Below are 20,111 nucleotides of genomic sequence, written 5' to 3' on the forward strand. Positions count from 1 at the left end.
ATTTATTTAGTCACTGGGATGAGTTTCAGTGTTGAGAAAGATTTTTTTTTATCTCCAGGGCTCCACTCCCTTAAGGCTACTCTTCCTTTCCTTGTATCTTTTAAGCCTTCTTTACTGGGGTGCTAAGACAGTGAAGGAGAAATCATAGCCATAATTTTGTGGCTGATACACAGCATGCAGTGAGTGTGCAATATTGAGCCTTATGCAATGTGTTTGGACACAGTTTACTTTGCACTACCCGTCAGCATGAACTAGTATTTCATCTTCAGAATATGATGCTTAGCAGTCAAGTCTAGTCCCTGGTCCCTGGTCTTCAACAGATAAATGCTGATGTGGTTCTGCAGCCGGAATCCTCCTACTACCACCACACTGCTCCCAAGGAAGGAGAATTATACTGTTTGGCTCTTATTCTGCTAATCAAAGCCAGAATAATGACATTGTATTCTCTCATTTTACTACTAAATAATATGCCCTGCAAGTGGCAAAAATGCTTGTCAGATAAGTTGCTCTTTAAACCTCCAAAAATATGGGATTGAAGCTATTAAACAGTTGAACATCTGTCCTCTACTTTCAAAATATTAATCTCTTCTCATTTAGATTAAGTTTTCTTATTCTAAAAAGAAAATTCTATTTTTGTTCCATTAGTTCTGACAGATTTGTAGGCTTTGCTTGTTTTGAGAATTAATCCATAAGTAACCTTTGACTGCATTGGTTAGGAGTATGTAGTTTTATTGAAGCAATTCTGTATTTGCTAAGTGGTTTTGGGAAAAAAATAATAGTATTAATTAATCCTTGCTGATTTCTTTTAGCATCTTGGGTGAAGCTGTAGCTATGTGCATGCATAGTTTATACAGAATTAAAAGTCACATCCATAGTAGAAATAGCAGTTGCTTTACTAATTAGGACTTGGCTATGGAAACATTAGTGACTGATTTGGAAAAGTGGTTTACAATACTGCATTATTTCTATAGATATTCGCTTGGAGTCCTGTTATCTGGCATTCGACCATGAAGAGTGCTCTACACCCATATTAGGAAGGCACCGCATTGATGCATGCTGCTGCTCAGTTGGTGCTGCTTGGGGACCAGACTGTGATCCATGTCCTGATAAAGGAACACCAGAGTATGAAGCACTTTGTCCCAGAGGACCAGGTTTTGCAAGTCGTGGTGAGATAATTAATGGGAAGCCCTTTTTCAAAGGTAAAGTAGCTAATTCATTTTAGCCCGACTTTATGATGACATTATAATTCTTTTGCAATAGAAAATTGGAGTCTAAGTCTAGAATTTAAATAAGAGTTGCTATAACCATCTTTAAGGCCACTGTTTGATGAGCACCAAGCCAGACAGGAAGCTCCCTGTATTCAGACAGCATTGCTAATGGCTGGAATCCAGCACACAGTATTTAAGAACAGTCTGCAACCTGAAAGACTTTAAATGCCAACTGAAGCAATACCTGATAGATAAATGTCTCTACACCAGCACCAGACCTGGTTAAACTGGTACTAATATTGCTAAATGAATTTGTGCTATAGCTCTGTTCTGCACGAACCTTAATGTATTATTATCACAACTATACCCAACTCTGTCATCTCATCTCCTTTATCTCCCTTGTGCCTCCTCCCCTTCTTACTTTCTTTGGGCTTGTCTAACTCTTTATCTTAAAACATTTTATTCATATGCAACCCATGTAACAGCAATTTTTAATCAAAACTGTTTGTTAATGATGTAACCGATGTCAAGGATGTCTGAATAATGGAACTGTTGCTCATGAATGAAACTAACTGCAAGCGATGTCCATGATGTCAATATAATAGAGCTTTTCTCCTGGGCTTCCACTGAAAAAAGAGCACTGCTCAGTCCGACTATTCCAGTAAGCAACTGCCAATAAATAAGTACATATTGCTTGCTTAAGCAACTATTAATGTTACCTCTTCATGCTAATTCTATGATAGGAGTTAGAACATTAAGAATTTAATCTCTACATACAATAAAAAAGTAAAAAATTGTGAGAGAACTAAATCCTGGCAGGGTAGGGGGACGTACTGGACAAAGTTCCTCACATTTTCCAGTACAAATGATTTTGTTCCTACATCCTCTTACTTAATATAATCAGGTTCTGTTATCAGTATAACTCTGGAAAAGAGGAATTTCCCATGCATTGACCATCTTCAAAAACATGGATTTCAGCAATGCTTGTCAGTCACACCAAGGGTATATTACCTGTTTTGCTAATGCGTACAGTATCCTCCTAGACCCTGCCTGTCTCTGCCTCTTGCATTTCTGCCACCGTGATTAATTCTTAATCTTTTGTTACATAAGCTGAACTAATCATGTCAGCTCTGCATCAGGTAGAACAAGATGAAAGCAGATAAGGACTGCACTTTTGAGTTCTAAAACATCCACTACTGATGAACAGTTTTGTAATTTTTCATCACCTGAAAAACATTTTTTTTCATTTATGACACAACATTTCTCCAATTGGCAACATATTCCACTGATGTAAATTCCTCACTTCATTGTCCATATCATCCCAAGAATTGTCAAATTATTTAGCAAAACCTAAAGGGATTTTTAACAGATTTTCAGCCACTACAGAAACTGCAGACCATAGCAACAGAAACTATAATGATGGATTCAGAAGACTTAAGCAAAAGTTTTACATTTATTTCAGTTGAAATCACAAATAAGGCCTTTTGACTCAAGACAGTTAAGATCTTAAACAACCCAAAGTATTTGCACATCTCTACTGCCTCCCGTTAGGTGGTGATAAAATACTGTTTTGTAACATCAAAACAAGTTGTTAGAGACGTAAGGCATTGGTGCATACCTCTTAACCTCATAGTGGAAGAAATCTGGACAAAGCCTGAAATAATGAGTGACAAAGGCCCAAAATATGGGCAGATTGTAAGTACTGCTCTTATAAACTTAAGAAAGTTGCCAGAATAACAGTATTTGTGTTAACATGCATTTCTGAAGGATGTAAAGTCTGAAAACTCAGATGTATATCATTATTTAGTGACTTTGATCCTTAGTGATATGCCAGAAAAACACCAATTTTATAATGAACAGACCAGAGAAGAGGATGGTGAAATTCAATGCAGTGCATAAATTAGAGTTAGTATTTGCATGAAACACTGGATGACCAGGAGAATATATCTAGGCATGATAATATCAGAGTCCGCTGTGTACCAGAAGTTTGAAAAGGTCAAAACATGTCAGACCCTCTGTTCAAAAAGATTTTCTGTCATGTTTTGCTCCAGGTATTTTCCTTTATAAGTGAAAGATCCCAGAAATCTCTGCACACATCAAGTTCCTTTATTCCCATCACAGGAACTGAGATCACTTGTAGTTGATTTCTTTCTGGGATAATTCTTCAGCAGTTTGGGAGGAAGCTTAATTACATGCAACACTGACTTTTCTAATGATGTTTTATACAAGAAAAGAGTGGTGGTCTTTGATAAACACACATGAAAAACAAAAGAGCTCAGATTCTTCCCAGCAAAAATCAAATGATATTCATCTTATTGATCACTGTTGCAGTAGCCTTAGCTTTATGGCTTGTATCCTGCCATGGATCTAACAGCTGGACAGCTTGCAAAGCTTCAGGGCATTTTCCACAGGCTCAGACCGTTTAAAGACTAATTTGAACTCCAAGCCCTTCAGATGTTTCCTGCTGTCAATGAGAGCACTCCTCTGCAGGCTCTCGAGGATCGATGGTCAGCTTGTGCTGTTCTTTTGCTGTGCAGAAAAGTTCCCTCTGAGGAAAAGCCTTCCACATAAAAAATGTATTGCTCAAATGTACTGGTTAGGAAAGTTATTTTTAATGTAGACATTTGTGTTTTAATGGGCTGTCATGAGATTTAACCATACCTTTAAACAAGCAGCCCACTTTTTTCCTGTCAGTTTTAAAGTTGTTTACAAAGTAGTTGAAAAACTTTTTTCTGTAGAGAACTTGCATTTATTTTAATTTTGGGTCTGGGAAAGTGTATTAAAATGCTTTTTACTGCATTTTAGTGAGAAAAATTTAAACAACTTTAAATTTTGTACCAATTTATGCTGTTTGTTTTACCCAGGAAGGAGTCACCATTTCCGGCTTGACCCTGGAACAAACTGCCACTCAGTCATTCTTCCTGACACAAAAAGAAAAACACTTATGTAAATAGCCTTTGCCAGCACAACAGGCAAACAGTTTACCTCAGTTACAGGTGGGTGTCACTGCTGTGGCCAAAGGTGGTTCTTCAAACCACTCATCCTTTAACCTGGATCCGTCTGGTGTAGTACCTGCAGCCACATTGAACCGGAGATATGCCACATCCTCTGCGACTGTTGGAATCCCCTCAGTGGATAAGGAAGAGCCACTCTTTTCAGTCCTGGGAGAGAGAACAGGGAAGGTTTCCCTGTTTGTCAGAATGTTGTGCCCATCCCTGGGAAGCTGCTGTCATTAACTAACAAAACCGTTGCTCTAGTTTTCTTGTCAAAAAGAAACATAAAATTAAGCATGTATGTACTCCTGAAATTTATCTAGACAATTATATGTTAGGGTTGGCCTAAGGTGAAATGGTGGCCTAGGCAAAGGGCTTCATGACACCTTACTCTAGCTGATTACTGTCCACCCCCCCAGCACATATTCTACAGTGCTACTCTCTGTTCTTCCCCATTCTGGGCAGTCCACATATGCACATTATTTTTTCTACCTATTCACACATTTTGCTTTACTGTTAAGCTTTTTTTAAGAAACCATGGACTTCTCTGTGGTCTAAAGTGCATTTTTGTAGTATACAAACTTTTTTTCATTCAGTGATGGCTTGAACAAAAAATGTGATTAAGAAAAGAAATTCATTGTCACTGTTCAAATTTACTTTTCATACCATGCTTTCAGCAAACCTTACCTGGCCAAGCTAGCACATAAATAATTGTGTAGGAAATAGTTTAACTAAGCTGGGGTTCTGAGATCTGCCAGGCCCCCGGAAGCCTCAGGTTATAGAAGATCTGAGGTGCATTTTAAAATGTTTACATAACTTTTTGATCGTTTGGTAGCCAGAACAAAAATCATGAGTAAGAAAAGAATTTCAGTCTTATTTTTTTTCCTTTCAGAGAAGGCACAAGTGGTGCCCAAGGCTTAATGTTTATGGTTGAAATTGAAAGTGCAGCAGAAACAACCATTATGTTAACTGGTATTATTGGCAAAATATTTCCTATGTGTGTTAATAATTTTTATATATCAGGGGCTATCTTTGTTAAGAATAGGGTGTCTGGTTTATAACGAAACCCGAGCTTAAAGGGTTAAAGAGAAATATTTTTTGTAAGAAGGGGACCTCATGGTGAAGCCCTGAATACATCCCTAACACTCTGTCTCCCTCCCCCAGGAGAACATACCCCAGAGGGATACCCCATTTGCATGCATATAAAATTCTGTAAAACTCAGTAATCAAATCAGACTAATGCAGTGCTCATCTGCCTCAACACCAATAAATAACTTGATACGAAGAAAGAGTCTCCTGAGATTTTTTTATGTCATTGCTTTTAACTTCTCCATACTCTTACAGAAAGCTGGCACAACAAGACACATAGCCTGTACCCCCCAAGGGACACCCATGGTGAAGGAGCCTTGAAATCTCCACCCTAAAGCTCAGTCCATAAGAAACACATGGCAAGTACAAACTCACCAGGAAGGGATCCAAACCATTGACAGTTTAATACTAGCTACAGCTATCCTAATGGTAGGTGTAGTGTTTTAGCCTTTTACTTAGTTTGGCTCACTCCTAGATGCCCAGAAAGTGAGACTGTCAACCATCAGGAACAACCTGCAACTATAAGGTACCATTCTTATCAGTTTTGTCAATTGTTTAATAAGAACATTTGTCAACAGAAAAAAAAACAGAAGAAAATGTGTAGAAGTAGCCCCTTTATAAAATGACATTGTTGTAGCTGAATGGGAAATAAATATATGGCTGTTCATATCAAATTTTCATACAGTGCTATGGTGTATTTTTTGATGAAATTTTTCTGGTATGGCCAGGATGTGAAGCAGAGCTTTATAGTGTTTTAAGAATATACTAATAGTACAGCAGAATTTTTAAGATTTAATTTAGGAGATTGGAGACTGTAACGTGGTGGCAGGGGAAAATGTAGCTAGGCAGCATAGGATGATGGTTTGTAGGATAACATTGGTGATCAAGAAGAGGAGGATGAGTGTGAGGGCAGCACCAAGGATCAAATGATGGAAACTGAAAAAGGGTAATTGTGAGGTGATGTTCAGGGAAGAGTTAAGTCAGGCACTGGGTGGCAGTGAAGCGTTACTGAATAGCTTGGTAACTACAGCAGAGCTAGTAATAAAAATGGCTAGAAAGGTGCTTGGTGAGACATCTGGAAAGAGGAAGGAGGACAAGGAGACCTGGTGGTGGAATGAAGAAGTACAGGAGAGTATACAGTGAAAGAGGTTTGGAAAGAAGAAGTGGGATTGTCAAAGAGATGAAGAAAGTAGAGAAAAGTATAAGGAGCTGAGGTACATGGCAAAGAGAGAGGTGGCGAAGGCTAAGGATAAGGCGTATGAAGAGTTGTATAAAAGGTTGGACACTAAAGAGGGAGAAAAGGACCTGTACCGATTGGCTAGACAGAGGGACAGATCTAGTAAAGATGTGCAGCAGGTAAGGATGATAAAGGATAATGAGGGAAACGTACTCACAAGCGAGGAGAGTGTGTTGAGCAGATAGAAAGAGTACTTTGAGGGGTTGATGAATGAAGAGAATGAGAGGGAGAGAAGGTTGGATGATGTGCGGATAGTGAATCATGAAGTGTGGTGGATTAGCAAGGAGGAAGTAAGGATAGCTATGAAGAGGATAAAGAACGGAAAGGCTGTTGGTCCAGATGACATACCTATGGAAGCATGGAGGTGTTTAGGTGAAATGGCAGTGGAGTTTTTAACTAGATTGCTTAATGAAATCTTGGAAAGTGAGAGGATGCCTGAGGAATGGAGAAAAGGTGTTTTGGTACCGATTTTTAAAAATAAGGGTGATGTGCAGAGCTGTAGTAACTACAGAGGGATTAAACTGATCAGTCACAGCATGAAGTTATGGGAAAGAGTAGTGAAAGCTAGGTTAAGAAGGGAGGTGATGATTAGTGATCAGCAGTATGGTTTCATACCAGGAAAGAGCACTAGAGATGCGATGTTTGCTCTGAGAGTATTGATGGAGAAGTACAGAGAAGGTCAGAAGGAGTTGCATTGTGTCTTTGTGGATTTAGAGAAAGCATTTGAAAGGGTGCTTAGAGAGGAGTTGTGGTATTGTATGAGGAAGTCGGGAGTGTCAGAGAAGTATGTAAGAGTGGTACAGGATATGTACGAGGGTAGTGTGACAGTGGTGAGGTCTGTGGTGGGAGTGACGGATGCGTTTAAGGTGGCAGTGGGATTACATCAAGGATCAGCTCTGAGCCCTTTCTTATTTGCAATGGTGATGGATAGGTTGACAGACAAGATCAGACAGGAGTCCCCATGGACTGTGATGTTTGCGGATGACATTGTGATCTGTAGTGAGAGTAGGGAAAACAGGTGGAGGAGACCCTGGAGAGGTGGAGATATGTTCTAGAGAGAAGAGGAATGAAGGTCAGCAGGACTAAGACAGAATATATGTGTGTGAATGAGAGGGAGGATAGAGGAATGGTGAGGATGCAAGGAGTAGAGGTGGCGAAGGTGAATGAGTTTAAGTACTTGGGATCAACATTTCAGAGTAATGGTGAGTGTGGAAGAGAGGTGAAGAAGAGAGTACAGGCAGGGTGGAGTGGGTGGAGAAGAGTGTCAGGAGTGATTTGTGACAGATGAGTACCAGTAAGAGTGAAAGGGAAGGTCTACAAGAGGGTAGAGAGACCAGCTATGTTATATGGGTTGGAGCCAGTGGCATTAACAAAAAGGCAGGAGTCAGAGCTCGACGTGGCAGAGCTGAAGGTGTTAAGATTTGCACTGGGTGTGACTAGGATAGACAGGATTAGGAATAAGTATATTAGAGGGTCAGCCCAGGTTGGAAGGTTTGGAAACAAAGCCAGAGAGGCAAGGTTACTTTGGTTTGGACATGTGCTGAGGAGGGATGCAGAGTATATTGGGAAAAAAATGCTAAGGATGAACCTGCCAGGTAACAGGAAAAGAGGAAAGCCTAAGATAAGGTTTATGGATGTGGTGAGAGAGGACATGCAGGTAGTTGGTGTGACAGAGCAAGATGCAGAGGACAGGAAGAAATGGAAACAGTTTATCTGCTGTGGTGACCCCTAACGGGAGCAGCTGAAAGAAGAAGAAGAAGAATTTAAGATAGCAAAAGTCAAACAGATTTTTTTTGATATTACACTGATTAAGAAGGTGGATGTAATAAGTTTGTTCAAAAATATACAGAAAAAACACTTTATTGAGTTTTTGCATACTTTCAACTAGTTGTCATGCATGGGATTTAAAAAGAAATGCGTTAAGTGCACAGACAGTAAGGGCATCTTAGCTAACTAAACATGAGTGTATTTTTAAAAGAATTAGATCCATGCATGAACTTTTTCTCTTTGTATTCTCAAAGACAGATAGATAGTGTGTTTCATAAAGTAAAAGCTGATTGAAAAGAAAAATTATTGCCATATGTGGACGATTAATTAAACTCTGATAAAACTAGTGGAAAAGACTGACAAATATAATATTGGACACTAATAATATTAAGAACATTGTATATAAACATTGGAACACTTTAAAGTGTAATGTAGATCTTTTGAAAGTAGTGTGTGAAGGACTACTGTTTATGAATAAAAGGGAATCAGATTTAAAAGCTGTGTTTCAGAGAAGTCAGGAAAATCAATATAGAGATTTTACCAGACAAAAAAATGATGTATGCTTGTGTTTTTGCCACTATTTTAAATTAATTTACACTGGTTCCCATGTAAGTGTAGAACCTCAAGACAATGGTGCTGTTGATATTTACAATTATTTGTCATTTAAATTGGTTTATCTAACATTATTTTATTTATTTTATTTATTTTGACATTTGTTAACCATGTATGTCTGACTGAGCGGTAGCCCATTTTCAGCATCATTTATATGGTGCATGAGCAAGTTTTTTATGTTGGAAATGAACAAATGAAAATAGAACAAAAGCTTTTATGAGCAAGTGACAGATCTCAAACACAAAGTGCTTTAGAAGAGAAAATATAACAAAAGAGGGTAGATTTTTGAAGAAATTTATGAACATATTTGGCATGGAAGATGTGAATTCAGTAGTAGGAGTTCAGAGTGAATTTACATATTATTCCCCAAGGTACAAAAATTGGGCTAGGCTAGACAGAAATTATATTTGACAGGAACGTGTATTTAATTGAAAATTTTGACATATATCAAATAAATATTTCAGATCATGTGCCAATATTAACTAAAATAAAAATGCAGGATAATGACATTTATTTTATTTATTTATTTATTTTATTTTTTACATTTGTTTACCAGGATAGTCAACCGGATACTTGTCCATTTTCAGTGGAGGTCCAGGGAGAAAAGCTCCAAAAAGACATTCAACAAACCGTTACATTTTTACAGTTTAAAACACCAAATAAAACACAAATAAAAGGATTTTATAAAGATGTAAACAAACACAAAAACAGATGCACAAAAATATTATTACATTTTTACTCAGATGGAAAATTCTAGACAGTGTTTTTAAGAATGACAGGGTATTGAATGCCTAGTAGGTTAACCTGGTAGTAGATCCAAGGAGATCATAGGATTTATAAGTTAAGAAACAATAAAGTGTAGGCAGAAGTCCTCCATGTGCACGAGTGATAGTTAGAGTTAGTCTGGATTAGGGCAAGGACATAGCCATCGTTTTTTAAAGTACTGAATCAGACTTTTCTTGAGTTGAGGTAGAGAGAGTTCAAATGCAATATTAGCAAGAAGAGAATTCCAAGTTTTGCAAATAGAGATTTACCGGGTGTATTTTTGGATCTGAGAGTTTGAACTAGTAGTCTTTCAGATGAACGAAGTGCACTAAGATTACTGTAGGGGGTGATGAGGTTTTTAAGTACGGGTGTATTATCTGGTTGGTACAGGATCTTGTGTGCAAATATTAGTTGGTTAACCTGAAGTACGATAAGCAGTTCAAGCCATCCTAGTAGATTTAGGTTATGACAGTGATGAGTTCTGTAGGCTGCATCAGTAGCAAATCTAGCAATGTGATTGTAGCTGCTAGTAAGTTTATTAAGGTCAGTTTTGTTGAGGTTTGTAAATAGAGGGGAAGCACAGAGGAGGGTGGATAGTAGATGTGTATGAGCAATTATAGTTCTAGCTAATGGCGTTAGGAAGGGCTTGATCCTATATAGTGAGCCAAGTTTTTTATTAACTGTTTTAAGAGTTTTATTGATATGCAGATCAAACTTAAGGTTATTATGTATTATAACTTCTAACAGTTTGGTTGAGGAATCTGGGGAAGTAATGGTGCCATTGTTGGATTTTAATGTAAAGGCTATATGGGCAGACCTGTGAGTGGAGGAGAAAAGTAGCAGCTTGGTTTTATTAGGATTTAACATGAGACAATGGTTAAGAAGCCAATTTTCAACTGTGTTAAAAGTATTTTGGGATAGAATCTGCAATTCTGTATGTGAAGTGTCGGAGCATACTAAAGTGGAGTCATCCGCATATTGAATGCATGTTGCATTTGGAATGACCTTATACAAATCATTGATGAAAATGAAAATAATAGTGGACCTAGTATGGAGCCTTGGGGTACTCCGAGGGTGATGGGTAAAAGAGTGGATAGTTTGCTTTGCCATAGGACAGCCTGTTGTCTACCACTGAGATATGATTGAAACCACTGGATGCCCTGGTCCTCTAAGGAGATGGATTTCAAAGTGTTTATGAGTATTTGGTGGTTTACCATATCAAAGGCTTTTGAAAGATCGGGAAAGATAGCAGAGGAAAGTTTATTATTGTTTCGGTGTTGGTTAATGACATTAGAGAAGGAGAGGAGGGCTGAAGTTGTACTATGGAATGGTCTAAAGCCATGTTGGGTGTTGGCTAGAAGATTATTATGGATAAGATAGTTCAGGAGTTGATTGTAGATGCTGTTTTCCGTAATTTTAGCCAAGGGTCACAGAATTGCTATGGGTCTATAGTTTGAAAGTTCTGTAGAGCTGCCCCCTTTATGGAGTGGGATGACATGAGATACGTTCCAGATGGAGGGAATGGACACTTCAGTTATAGTTCCATTGATCAGGATAGTAATGGGGTATGCTATGGCATCTGCAGATTTTTGTAGATATTCTGCAGGGAGTAGATCAGCCAACAGGGTGGTAGGCTTTAGTTTTTTAAGTAATTTTCAGACCAGAGATGTGCAAACTAGCTTGAAGTTAAAGGGGAATTGGGAGCAGGGTGTAGTGGCCGAAGAATATGGGCATCCAGGGGATAATTGGTTAGCTAGGTTCTGGATGATTGTTGTAAAGAAGCTGTTAAAGGTATTGGCAATTTCTGCTGGGGGGGTTTGGTTAGAATCCAAGGGGGTAGGAGTGGAGAACTGTCCTGGACTAAGGAGTTTGTTTAAACCTACCCAAAACTTTTGTGGTTTATTTTGGTGTTTTTCTTGTAGATGATAGTAATAGTTTTTCTTGTCTAATGTGGTGGATTTTTTTTGTTTCATTTCTTAGCTGTCTGTATCTAAGTTGATCTATGGGTTTTTTTGTGGTCCTCAAAGTGGCCCAAGCCCTATTTCTAAGTAGCATTTCTTTTGAGAGCCAAGGAGCAAATTTTCTTTTGGTTCTAATAGTCTGCGCTGGTGCATGGGTGTCAAGGATGGATAGGAATTTGGTATTAAAATAATTTACTGCTTCTTCATTTGGTAATTGTTTCAGAACTGACCAATTGCAAGATTTGAATTAATTTTGGAAATTTGTGCAGACACTGGCTCTTTCCCACCTGTCTGTTAAAAAAGAGAGGAATTTAAGGAATGAGTAGTGGAGATTATTCAGGGATTTCTAGCAAAAATAGGAACTTCTTCTGAAAATAGAGCTAGGCAGTGGGATAAAATTATAGTGGAGTTTAAAAATAGGGTGAAAATAAAAGAATAAGAGATATGGTTAAAAAGTAAAGGAATTATTTAGAGGGACTGACAAATGTTAAAGTATTGCAGAATAGGGGGAATGTCACAGAACAAGAAGAGGAGCAATTGCAGAATGCTAGAAAGAAAGTGGTGGTGCTGTGGTAGTGTTGTCGCCTCACAGTATGACGTTGTCCTGTTTGATTCTCAGCTAGAGCGTCTTCTGTGTGGAGACATGTGTGAATGGGCGTACCTTCGTTAAAGGTTGTGCGCCAGAGCTGGCAACTCGGCACGTAAAAATCTACTGCCAAACATTAGCAGACTGGAGTTCTGCTATGGCGACCCCTAATCGGGAAAAGCCAAAAGACACAACAACAACAGCAACAACCTCAATAGCATGCATGAGTTCAGAAAGACTGCTGTTAAGCAATTGCTTTTTGATAATAACTCTAGAGCAAAAAACTTTTAGCTGAACAACTCAGGTCACAGAAAGTAGAAAGGGTTGTCGCCAAGCTTAGGGTACCTACAACAAGGAAGATAACCAGAGTTCGTGGAGAGGTACTATAAATATTTTGGAAATGTTATGAAGATCTTTGTAAAATAGACAAATATGGAAATCAAGAAAAGGTAGAAATGGAAATGTTTATGGAAGAATTAAATATGCCAAGGTTAGAGGTAGATCAGGTACAATGACTAATAGAAGAGGAGGAGATGAGCTAAAAATGGTGATATATAACCAATCTACAGAAAAATCCCCAGGAATAGATGGTATCCATGTGTGCGTTTGGCTGCTTAGAGAGAATAAAATGATAAAGATTTGGAAGGTTTTGTTTAACAGTATTTTAAAAGGAGTAGAATCGCCAATGTCCTTGAGGAAGGTGGAGGTGGCTGTAAAACCTAAAAATGGTAAAGACCCATCAAATCCAGCTTCATATAGCTCCATTTCAATTCTAAACCATGATCATAGAGTGTTATATCTGTAGTGGCTAAAAGAATGACAAAGGAGATGCCAAAATTGATTGATAAGGATCAGTGTGTTTTTGTGGAGGTGAAGCAAACATTTGACAATATTAACAGAACAATGATGATCCAGATGGAAGCAGAATGTAAGAAAATACCACTGTTGTTGCTACAAAGAAAGCATTTGACAGAGTAAACTGGGATGCTATGAGTAGGGCAATGGAAGCATTTCAATTCCCTCATAAAATTATAAGGTTGATTGGGAGAATATATGAGGGATTAGAGGCAAAAATTAAAGTTGGTGGGTTCATCTCTGATAAGTTCTGCTTGAACAGAGGAACAAGGCAGAGGTGTCATATTTCCCCTTTGTTATTTGAATTATATTTAGATCCATTGGCAAAGAAAATAAAGGACTAAGAAATTCAGGCATATAATTGGTATGGTAGTCAAGAAAAGCTGGCTTTATTTGCAGATGATATTATTTTATACCTGATAAAACTAGAAAAGGACATTTCAGTCTTGTGGAACACTTTACAACAGTTTTAAGTATTTTCAGGATACAAAAAAACAAAGGCAGTAGCTGTAAACTATGTAGGCACACACAAATTGGTTCAGCAATACCCATATTTATGGGGACAGGGTAAAATGAAGTACTTAGGAGTATGGATTAAAAGGATTCTGTTATGGCAGCTAAGGGTATGTGGGGAGAGACTAAACAATAGATAATACAAAAACTGAAAAATTGGAAGACCTGTTTTATGGATATGGATAGCAAGATACAAGCAGTGAAAATGTTTTTAGTCCCTTTAGTTTTATACATAGGTCAGCCATGTTTTATTAACTAAAAGAGAAGTTACAGATAGCAATATATAAAGAGTTGAATGATTTTATCTGGGAGGGGAAGACGGCAAGAGTCAAGTAGGATAAGCTGATACTTCCAATAGAACAAGGTGGTTTGGGATTATCTGATTTGAAGGAGTATTTCAGAGCTACACAATTAAGGTTCATATACACAAGACAAGCAGAAAGCTGTAAATCAAAGTGGAAAGGGAAGATGATGAAACAAAGGGAAGCTCAAGAAACAAGGGGAGAGTAGAATTTTGGATGCAGATCCTTAAGCATAATTACAGTAATCATACAGCATATTATGTTCATAAAGTAGCAGAAAGTATTCTAAGAACTAAGCCAACAAGGGAATGGAGAAAGGAGATTCTGCCAAGAGGGATGACTGCAATTAGGGATACAGAGAGTAGGCAAGAGGGACCTGGAATTTACTGGAGAAAACTTGTAAAGGAACAAAGATATTGGGAGCAAATGATGACAGGGACAGAGGGTACTGTTAAAAAAGGAATAATTAATAGAGCATGTGATGCCCATGTACTGGTCCAATAATCAAGAAGCCTCAATCCTCATCACTAGAACCAGTGAGGGCCATCCACATTGGGAGGATGACAAGTACACACACAGTAAAGTACAATTTCCCTTAAGAGCACACAGAGATCACAGTCAGTCTGGGGCTGGTTTCTCCCTTTCTCTGCAGATCCCCAATAAGACTCCCCACTGGCACAGCTATAGGGTACAGATCTTAGCTGAGCAGTCAAGCCAAAACCTCCAGTACCCTCTCTGTCCAACCAGTGCTTTGTGTCCCTGCCCAGGTAGCTGACACACACACACACACACACACACACACACACACACACACTTTGAAATTTGATTTATATACAGACACACAGATACAAACACACAGAGACTCCTGGGGAAGGCTGGCACAGGCTCACTAGCTATGTCCTCTTCTGCCCAGGCTATAAGGTAGTAATCATTGCCACCAACTACTCTTATTAGCTACTCTAAAGGCCCTTACCAAAGGGTGCCCAGGTCTACTGTGCAATGTTGTTATTATCCAATTGGTAAGTGTGACGAACAGCAAGGCTATTGGAGTGGCTTGTACAGTATCACAAAATACATGCAAATACCCTAAGAGCTTAAATTATCTCTACACAAAACAGCCACAGTTAAAATGTTTAAAAATATTTAATAATAAATAATAAAAACACAAGACAGTACTCATTAATTCAACACAGTGACAATAGAGAGTTCAGAAATCACAAGAAATACTTTAAAAACAATATTGTAGGATAGCCTCACATAAATATAGAAAACATCTACACTAATCTTATTGTATTCTATCTATCTGTAAGAGATATCACTGTTCTAAATAACGTACTTACAGAACAAAGCAAAGTGCTGATGAGTTGTTGTCAGCTTCAGAACAAAATACAAAATGCCATCTCTTTCTCTTGAGATAGTTCTTAAATGGATAATACACATTACTGCTGAGTCACTTCAGATTACATCATTCTTGTCACTTCTACTTAAGTTTCCCAGGCTCACATAATTTAAAATTTAACATTTCTTTGTGATCTGCAGCTGCCAGGAAGTCACAGCAATAAAAGACATTTTACAATTGAAACCTAGTAATTATCTCTTGTCTTAAGACAATCGAAAGAATTTCCAGCTGCAGACATCCTGTCTCCTTGCTTGAAATCACACACAGTCATAAAATGTTTTACTTATCAGCTTTCATCCAGCAGTGTGCACTGTGGTTACAATCTTGAAGCTCTGCACATAACACAGTTTCCTTACATTTGTAACACAAGCCTTTTGATCATATTAATATTTGCAATGACATAGAATTATTTACAAAATTCTATGTAGCTAGGCTGGCAGCCTTCACATCCCCCCCCCCCGGACAACTCATGCTAGTTTTTCAAGTGATCCATGAGAAACACTGCTTGAGAGGGTTACTATCTGGGTATACCTTACCCCATTCCCTGTCTTGAGAGCCCATCTGCATTGGCATTGCTAATCTCACTGCAGTGCTGCACTGACATATCATATGTTTGCAACCCTAGGCTCCATCTTAGCAACTTGGCATTTTGCTGGCTGGCTTGATGTAACCATGTTAGGGGATTGTGATCTGTAACTACAGTGAATTTCCTTCCATACAGATAAGGCTGAAGTTCCTGCAGTGCCCACACTATGGCTAGCCATTCCTTTTCTACAGCTGCATAGTTTCCTCCCTGGGTTGGAGCCTACGACTGAGATAAACCACTGGATGCTCTTCTCCCTCTGAGTACAGCCCCCACCCCATGGTTCAAAGCATCCACCTGCACAATAAATTCTGTGCTGTAATCTAGACTGCTTAACACCGGGGGACCTTCCAAAGCTTATTTAAGCTTCTGGAATGCCTGTCACATGCTGTGGTCCACACTACCTTATCTGGCCTGTTTTTCTTTGTCAGGTCTGTGAGGGGAGCAACTATGTTACTATTACTGGGGACAAATTTTCTGGAGTACCCTGCTGTCCCTATGAATGCCCTCACCTGCTTTTTGGTAACAGGTGCAGGCCATGCCTGAATGGTTTCCACTATAGCAGGTTCTGGTCTGATCGTACCACTCCCCACTCTATGTCCCAGGTAGGAGACCTCTGCCATACCCACCTGACATTTGCTGGGCTTAATGGTCGACCCTGCCCTCTGTAGTCAGCTCAGCACCTCCCTGACATGCTGAAGGTGCTCTTGCCAGAAATGTCTGTAGATGGCAAAATCATCTAGGTAAGCAAGGGCAACATTTCCTCCTCCTGCTAGGATATGATCTACCAGCCTCTGGAAATTCACTGGGGCATTTTTCATCCCAAAGGGCATCTTTGTGAACTCATACAAGCCAAAAGGAGTCACAAAGGCTGACCTCTCTCTAGCACTGGGAGTCAAGTACACCTGGCAGTAACCCTTGGTAAGATCAATGGTGGTAAGATACTTAGCCCCACTTAGCTACTCTAGGGCTTCATCTGTCCTAAGCATGGAGTAAGCATCTGACTGTGTGTCTTATTTAATTTCCTGTAGTCCACACAGAACATGGTGCTGCCATCCTTTGGCACTAGCACCACTGGTGAGGCCTAGGGACTGCTGGAGTCTTGAATTACCCCTAGCTCCAACATTTCCTGTATCTCCTCCCTCAGAGTCTGTTTGGCTCTCTCAGGTACCCTATAAGGGGACTGTCTAATGGGCCTTTGGGGTCCTGTATCCACCTGGTGCTGCACTAGGTGGGTGCACCCTGGTGTCCCATTGAACATGTCCCCAAACTTCTGTAACACTGCTCAGATTTCTCGAACCTGGGTAGGAGATGGCTGCTGGGACATTGCTACCCCTTCCACTGAGGCGTCAGTCCGAGCCTCATTAAGAAGATCAATCACCAGATTTCCCTCAGACTCCTCTTGCAATCCACTGCAAATACTCATCACAAGGGCCTCCCTAGCATGGTAAGGTTTCATCATGTTAACATGGTACAATTTGTACTCCTGCCTCCTGCCTAGCAGTTTCATCAGGTAATTAACATCACTGACCTACCTTACCACCTTGTAGGGTCCCTTCCAGGCTCCCTGAAGCTTGTTGTGTCTGTCAGGAATGAGAACCATTACCTGCTGCCCTACATCATACTCTCTAGTTCGAGCATTCCTGCCATATCACACCTTTTTCTTCTGTTGGGCTTCTGCTAGGTTCTCCTGGGCCAAGCCCATGAGTTCCCTGACCCTTGTCCTGAGGTTTAGGACATGTGCTACAACAGACTCCTGGAGAGACTGACACTCACCCTCCAACCCATCACGAATTAAGTCTAGAGGTCCCCTCATCCTATGCCCATACAACATTTCAAAGGGTGAAAAACCTGTGGATCTCTGGGGAACCTGTCTGTAAGTAAACAACAGATTGGGCAAATATTTGCCAAATTCCCTCTTAAACTGGTCTGTAAATGCCCATAGCATGGACTTAAGTGTAGAGTTTAACCTCTCACAAGACTATTAGTCTAGGGATGGTAGGGGGTGGTCATTAGGTGCTTCACCCCACAGTACATCCACAGACAAGCCAACAGGAATGACATGAAATTGGCAACTCTGTTAGTCAGCATTTCTTTTGGGAAACCTACCCTGATGAAAATCTCTAACAAAGCATTTGCCACTTTTTCTGCCTCCGTGGAGGACAGAGCCACTGCCTCAGGGTATCTTGTAGCATAATCTACTACCACTAGGATATACTTTTTCCCTGTGGAACTTCGGGTACTCAGAGGCTCTACAATATCCATAGCTACCCTCTAAAATGGCTCCTCAATCACAGGCAAAGGCATCAAAGGAGCTTTCACTTTGTCTGCTGCCTTGCCTACCTTTTGGCACTGCTCACAGGTCCTGCTGTACCCTGTTATATCTCTGGAAATCTGAGGCCAATAAAGGTTCTGCATAATACGTCTCTTTGTACGTTTTATGCCCATATGACTTGCAAAGGGAATATCATGGGCTATGGCTAGAAGTGCCAGATGGTAGCCTCTGGGTAGTATCAACTGCTGTATTTTCACCTTCCAGCCCTCCCTTAGGGGTCCACTCTCTATACAGTAACCCTTTATCCTAGTGTACAGATTCCCCCTTCCCTTGAAAATCAGGCGCCTCACTAGCTAGACCTTGTAATGTAGGGTCTGAGAGCTGAGCCTCTCTCAACTCTCTCTTTGTAACCCTTCCCAGCTCCCCTTCCACAGTAAGTCTGTTATCCTTTGATGGCGGTGCCTCACTGTCAGCCTGGGTACTACTTCTCACCTCTGCCCTTGCAGTCACTCTTTCCAAGGGAACATCAGTACCCACAAGCAGCTGTGGCTCACCTTCATTCTCACTGCTACAGGGTAGCTCCCTCTCTGAAGTAGCCACCTCACCAGTCCTGGCTGCAAGTGTGGTCTGTCTGGGTCTCCCCCAGGCTACGAGACCCACATGCTTGTCTCCAAGCCTGACTGCATGTAACTGCATAAACACATGGTACTGCCTCATCAGAATCCTTACCTATCAGGACATCTGCAGGATGGTAATTTGGTACCCCTGTTGTCTCAATACAACCTACTATTGGCATTTTGTCATTCCCACTTACTGGCTGTCTCACCTTTTGTTCCCCACCTTGCCTCTGTGGATATCTATATGCCACATGGCCCCACAGGTTGCATTCAAAACATTTAACCCTAGGTCCTGGGCATGTACCTGAACTAGTGGCTTCACCTGCTACTGGCAGATTCTGTTGGGGAAGTCTGGGCTGCCCACCATGGGTTCCCTTAGACCTATAAGCAGCACTGGGTGTCCCTTTCCTGTGCAGGGATGCCCTGCTTGCTAGGTATAGGTCTCCCTTCTTCCCAACACATCTGCAGTAGAGCATTGTCTATCAGCTAACCAGATCCTCATGTCCTCAGGCAAAGTGCTAAGGGCTTGTTCCCTCACCAAAAGGTCTGCCAGCCCTTCAAAAGTGGTGGCCTGATATTCACTCACCCACCTATGAAAATAAGTGCTCAGTTCAGCAACATATTCACACATACTTTCATCTGCCTTGTGTCTATGCTCACAAAATCTTTTCCTATAAGCTTCAGGTGTTAGCTTAATAAATTCTAGCAAACAGTTCTTTACAACATTATAGTTTAAAAAGTCACTGTCGGATAGTTTGGACAGAATATTTACAGCTTTACCATGGAGTATGGGGGTCAGAAACTGTACCCAGAGCCTTTAGTCAACATCATACTGTTTACATATCCTCTCAAACATATAAATGAAACTATCAAAATTATCCCTTTCTGTAAACTGTAGATGAAATTTACTGACCTTTGTTGCTTCTGGAGTCCGATTACTCCCTTCCCCATAACCTCCATGACTCTGGTGAAGAGCCAACATCTCCTTTTCAGGTTGACTCTACCTCTCCTTCTCCTCAGCTTCCAGGTGTAGCAATTTCTCATTCTCCTCAGCCTGCAGACATCGCAGTTTCTCGTTTTCCTCACTCTCTAGATGCCTCAGTCTCTCTGCTGCTTCTATTTCCAAATGCTTGGCCTCCAACTCAAGTCGCTTTAGCTCCAGATGATTGTTAAGTCATCTGTAGAAAAGTTGAGCTGTCCATTCTCTGAGTGTTGTACATCTCCACGGCCAGTCTGATTGTCCTCCTGGTTGCTGGTCTCGGATACAGCTGTAACTAAAGTTGCAATCATGTCTGCTGTAGTCAGGTTTCCATGCACCAGTCCTTTAGCCTGGCACATCTCAGCCAACT

The 20,111-nt window shown here is 40.2% G+C and overlaps 1 protein-coding gene across 3 annotated transcripts in view; it reads left to right on the top strand.

Moving 5' to 3' along the window:
• Positions 1 to 20,111, top strand: part of FBN1 (fibrillin 1) — a 4,097,759-nt gene that overhangs the window by 1,992,099 nt on the left and 2,085,549 nt on the right. For all 3 annotated transcript variants that reach the window (XM_044077620.1, XM_044077621.1, XM_044077622.1), the window contains exon 25: positions 972 to 1,199. In XM_044077620.1, the coding sequence (XP_043933555.1) occupies positions 972 to 1,199 (228 nt within the window). The remainder of the gene's footprint in view (positions 1 to 971; positions 1,200 to 20,111) is intronic.

The sequence above is a fragment of the Protopterus annectens genome, chromosome 7.part0 (assembly GCF_019279795.1).
Source record: "Protopterus annectens isolate FY-2018-M chromosome 7.part0, PAN1.0, whole genome shotgun sequence".
Lineage (NCBI taxonomy): Eukaryota > Metazoa > Chordata > Ceratodontiformes > Protopteridae > Protopterus > Protopterus annectens.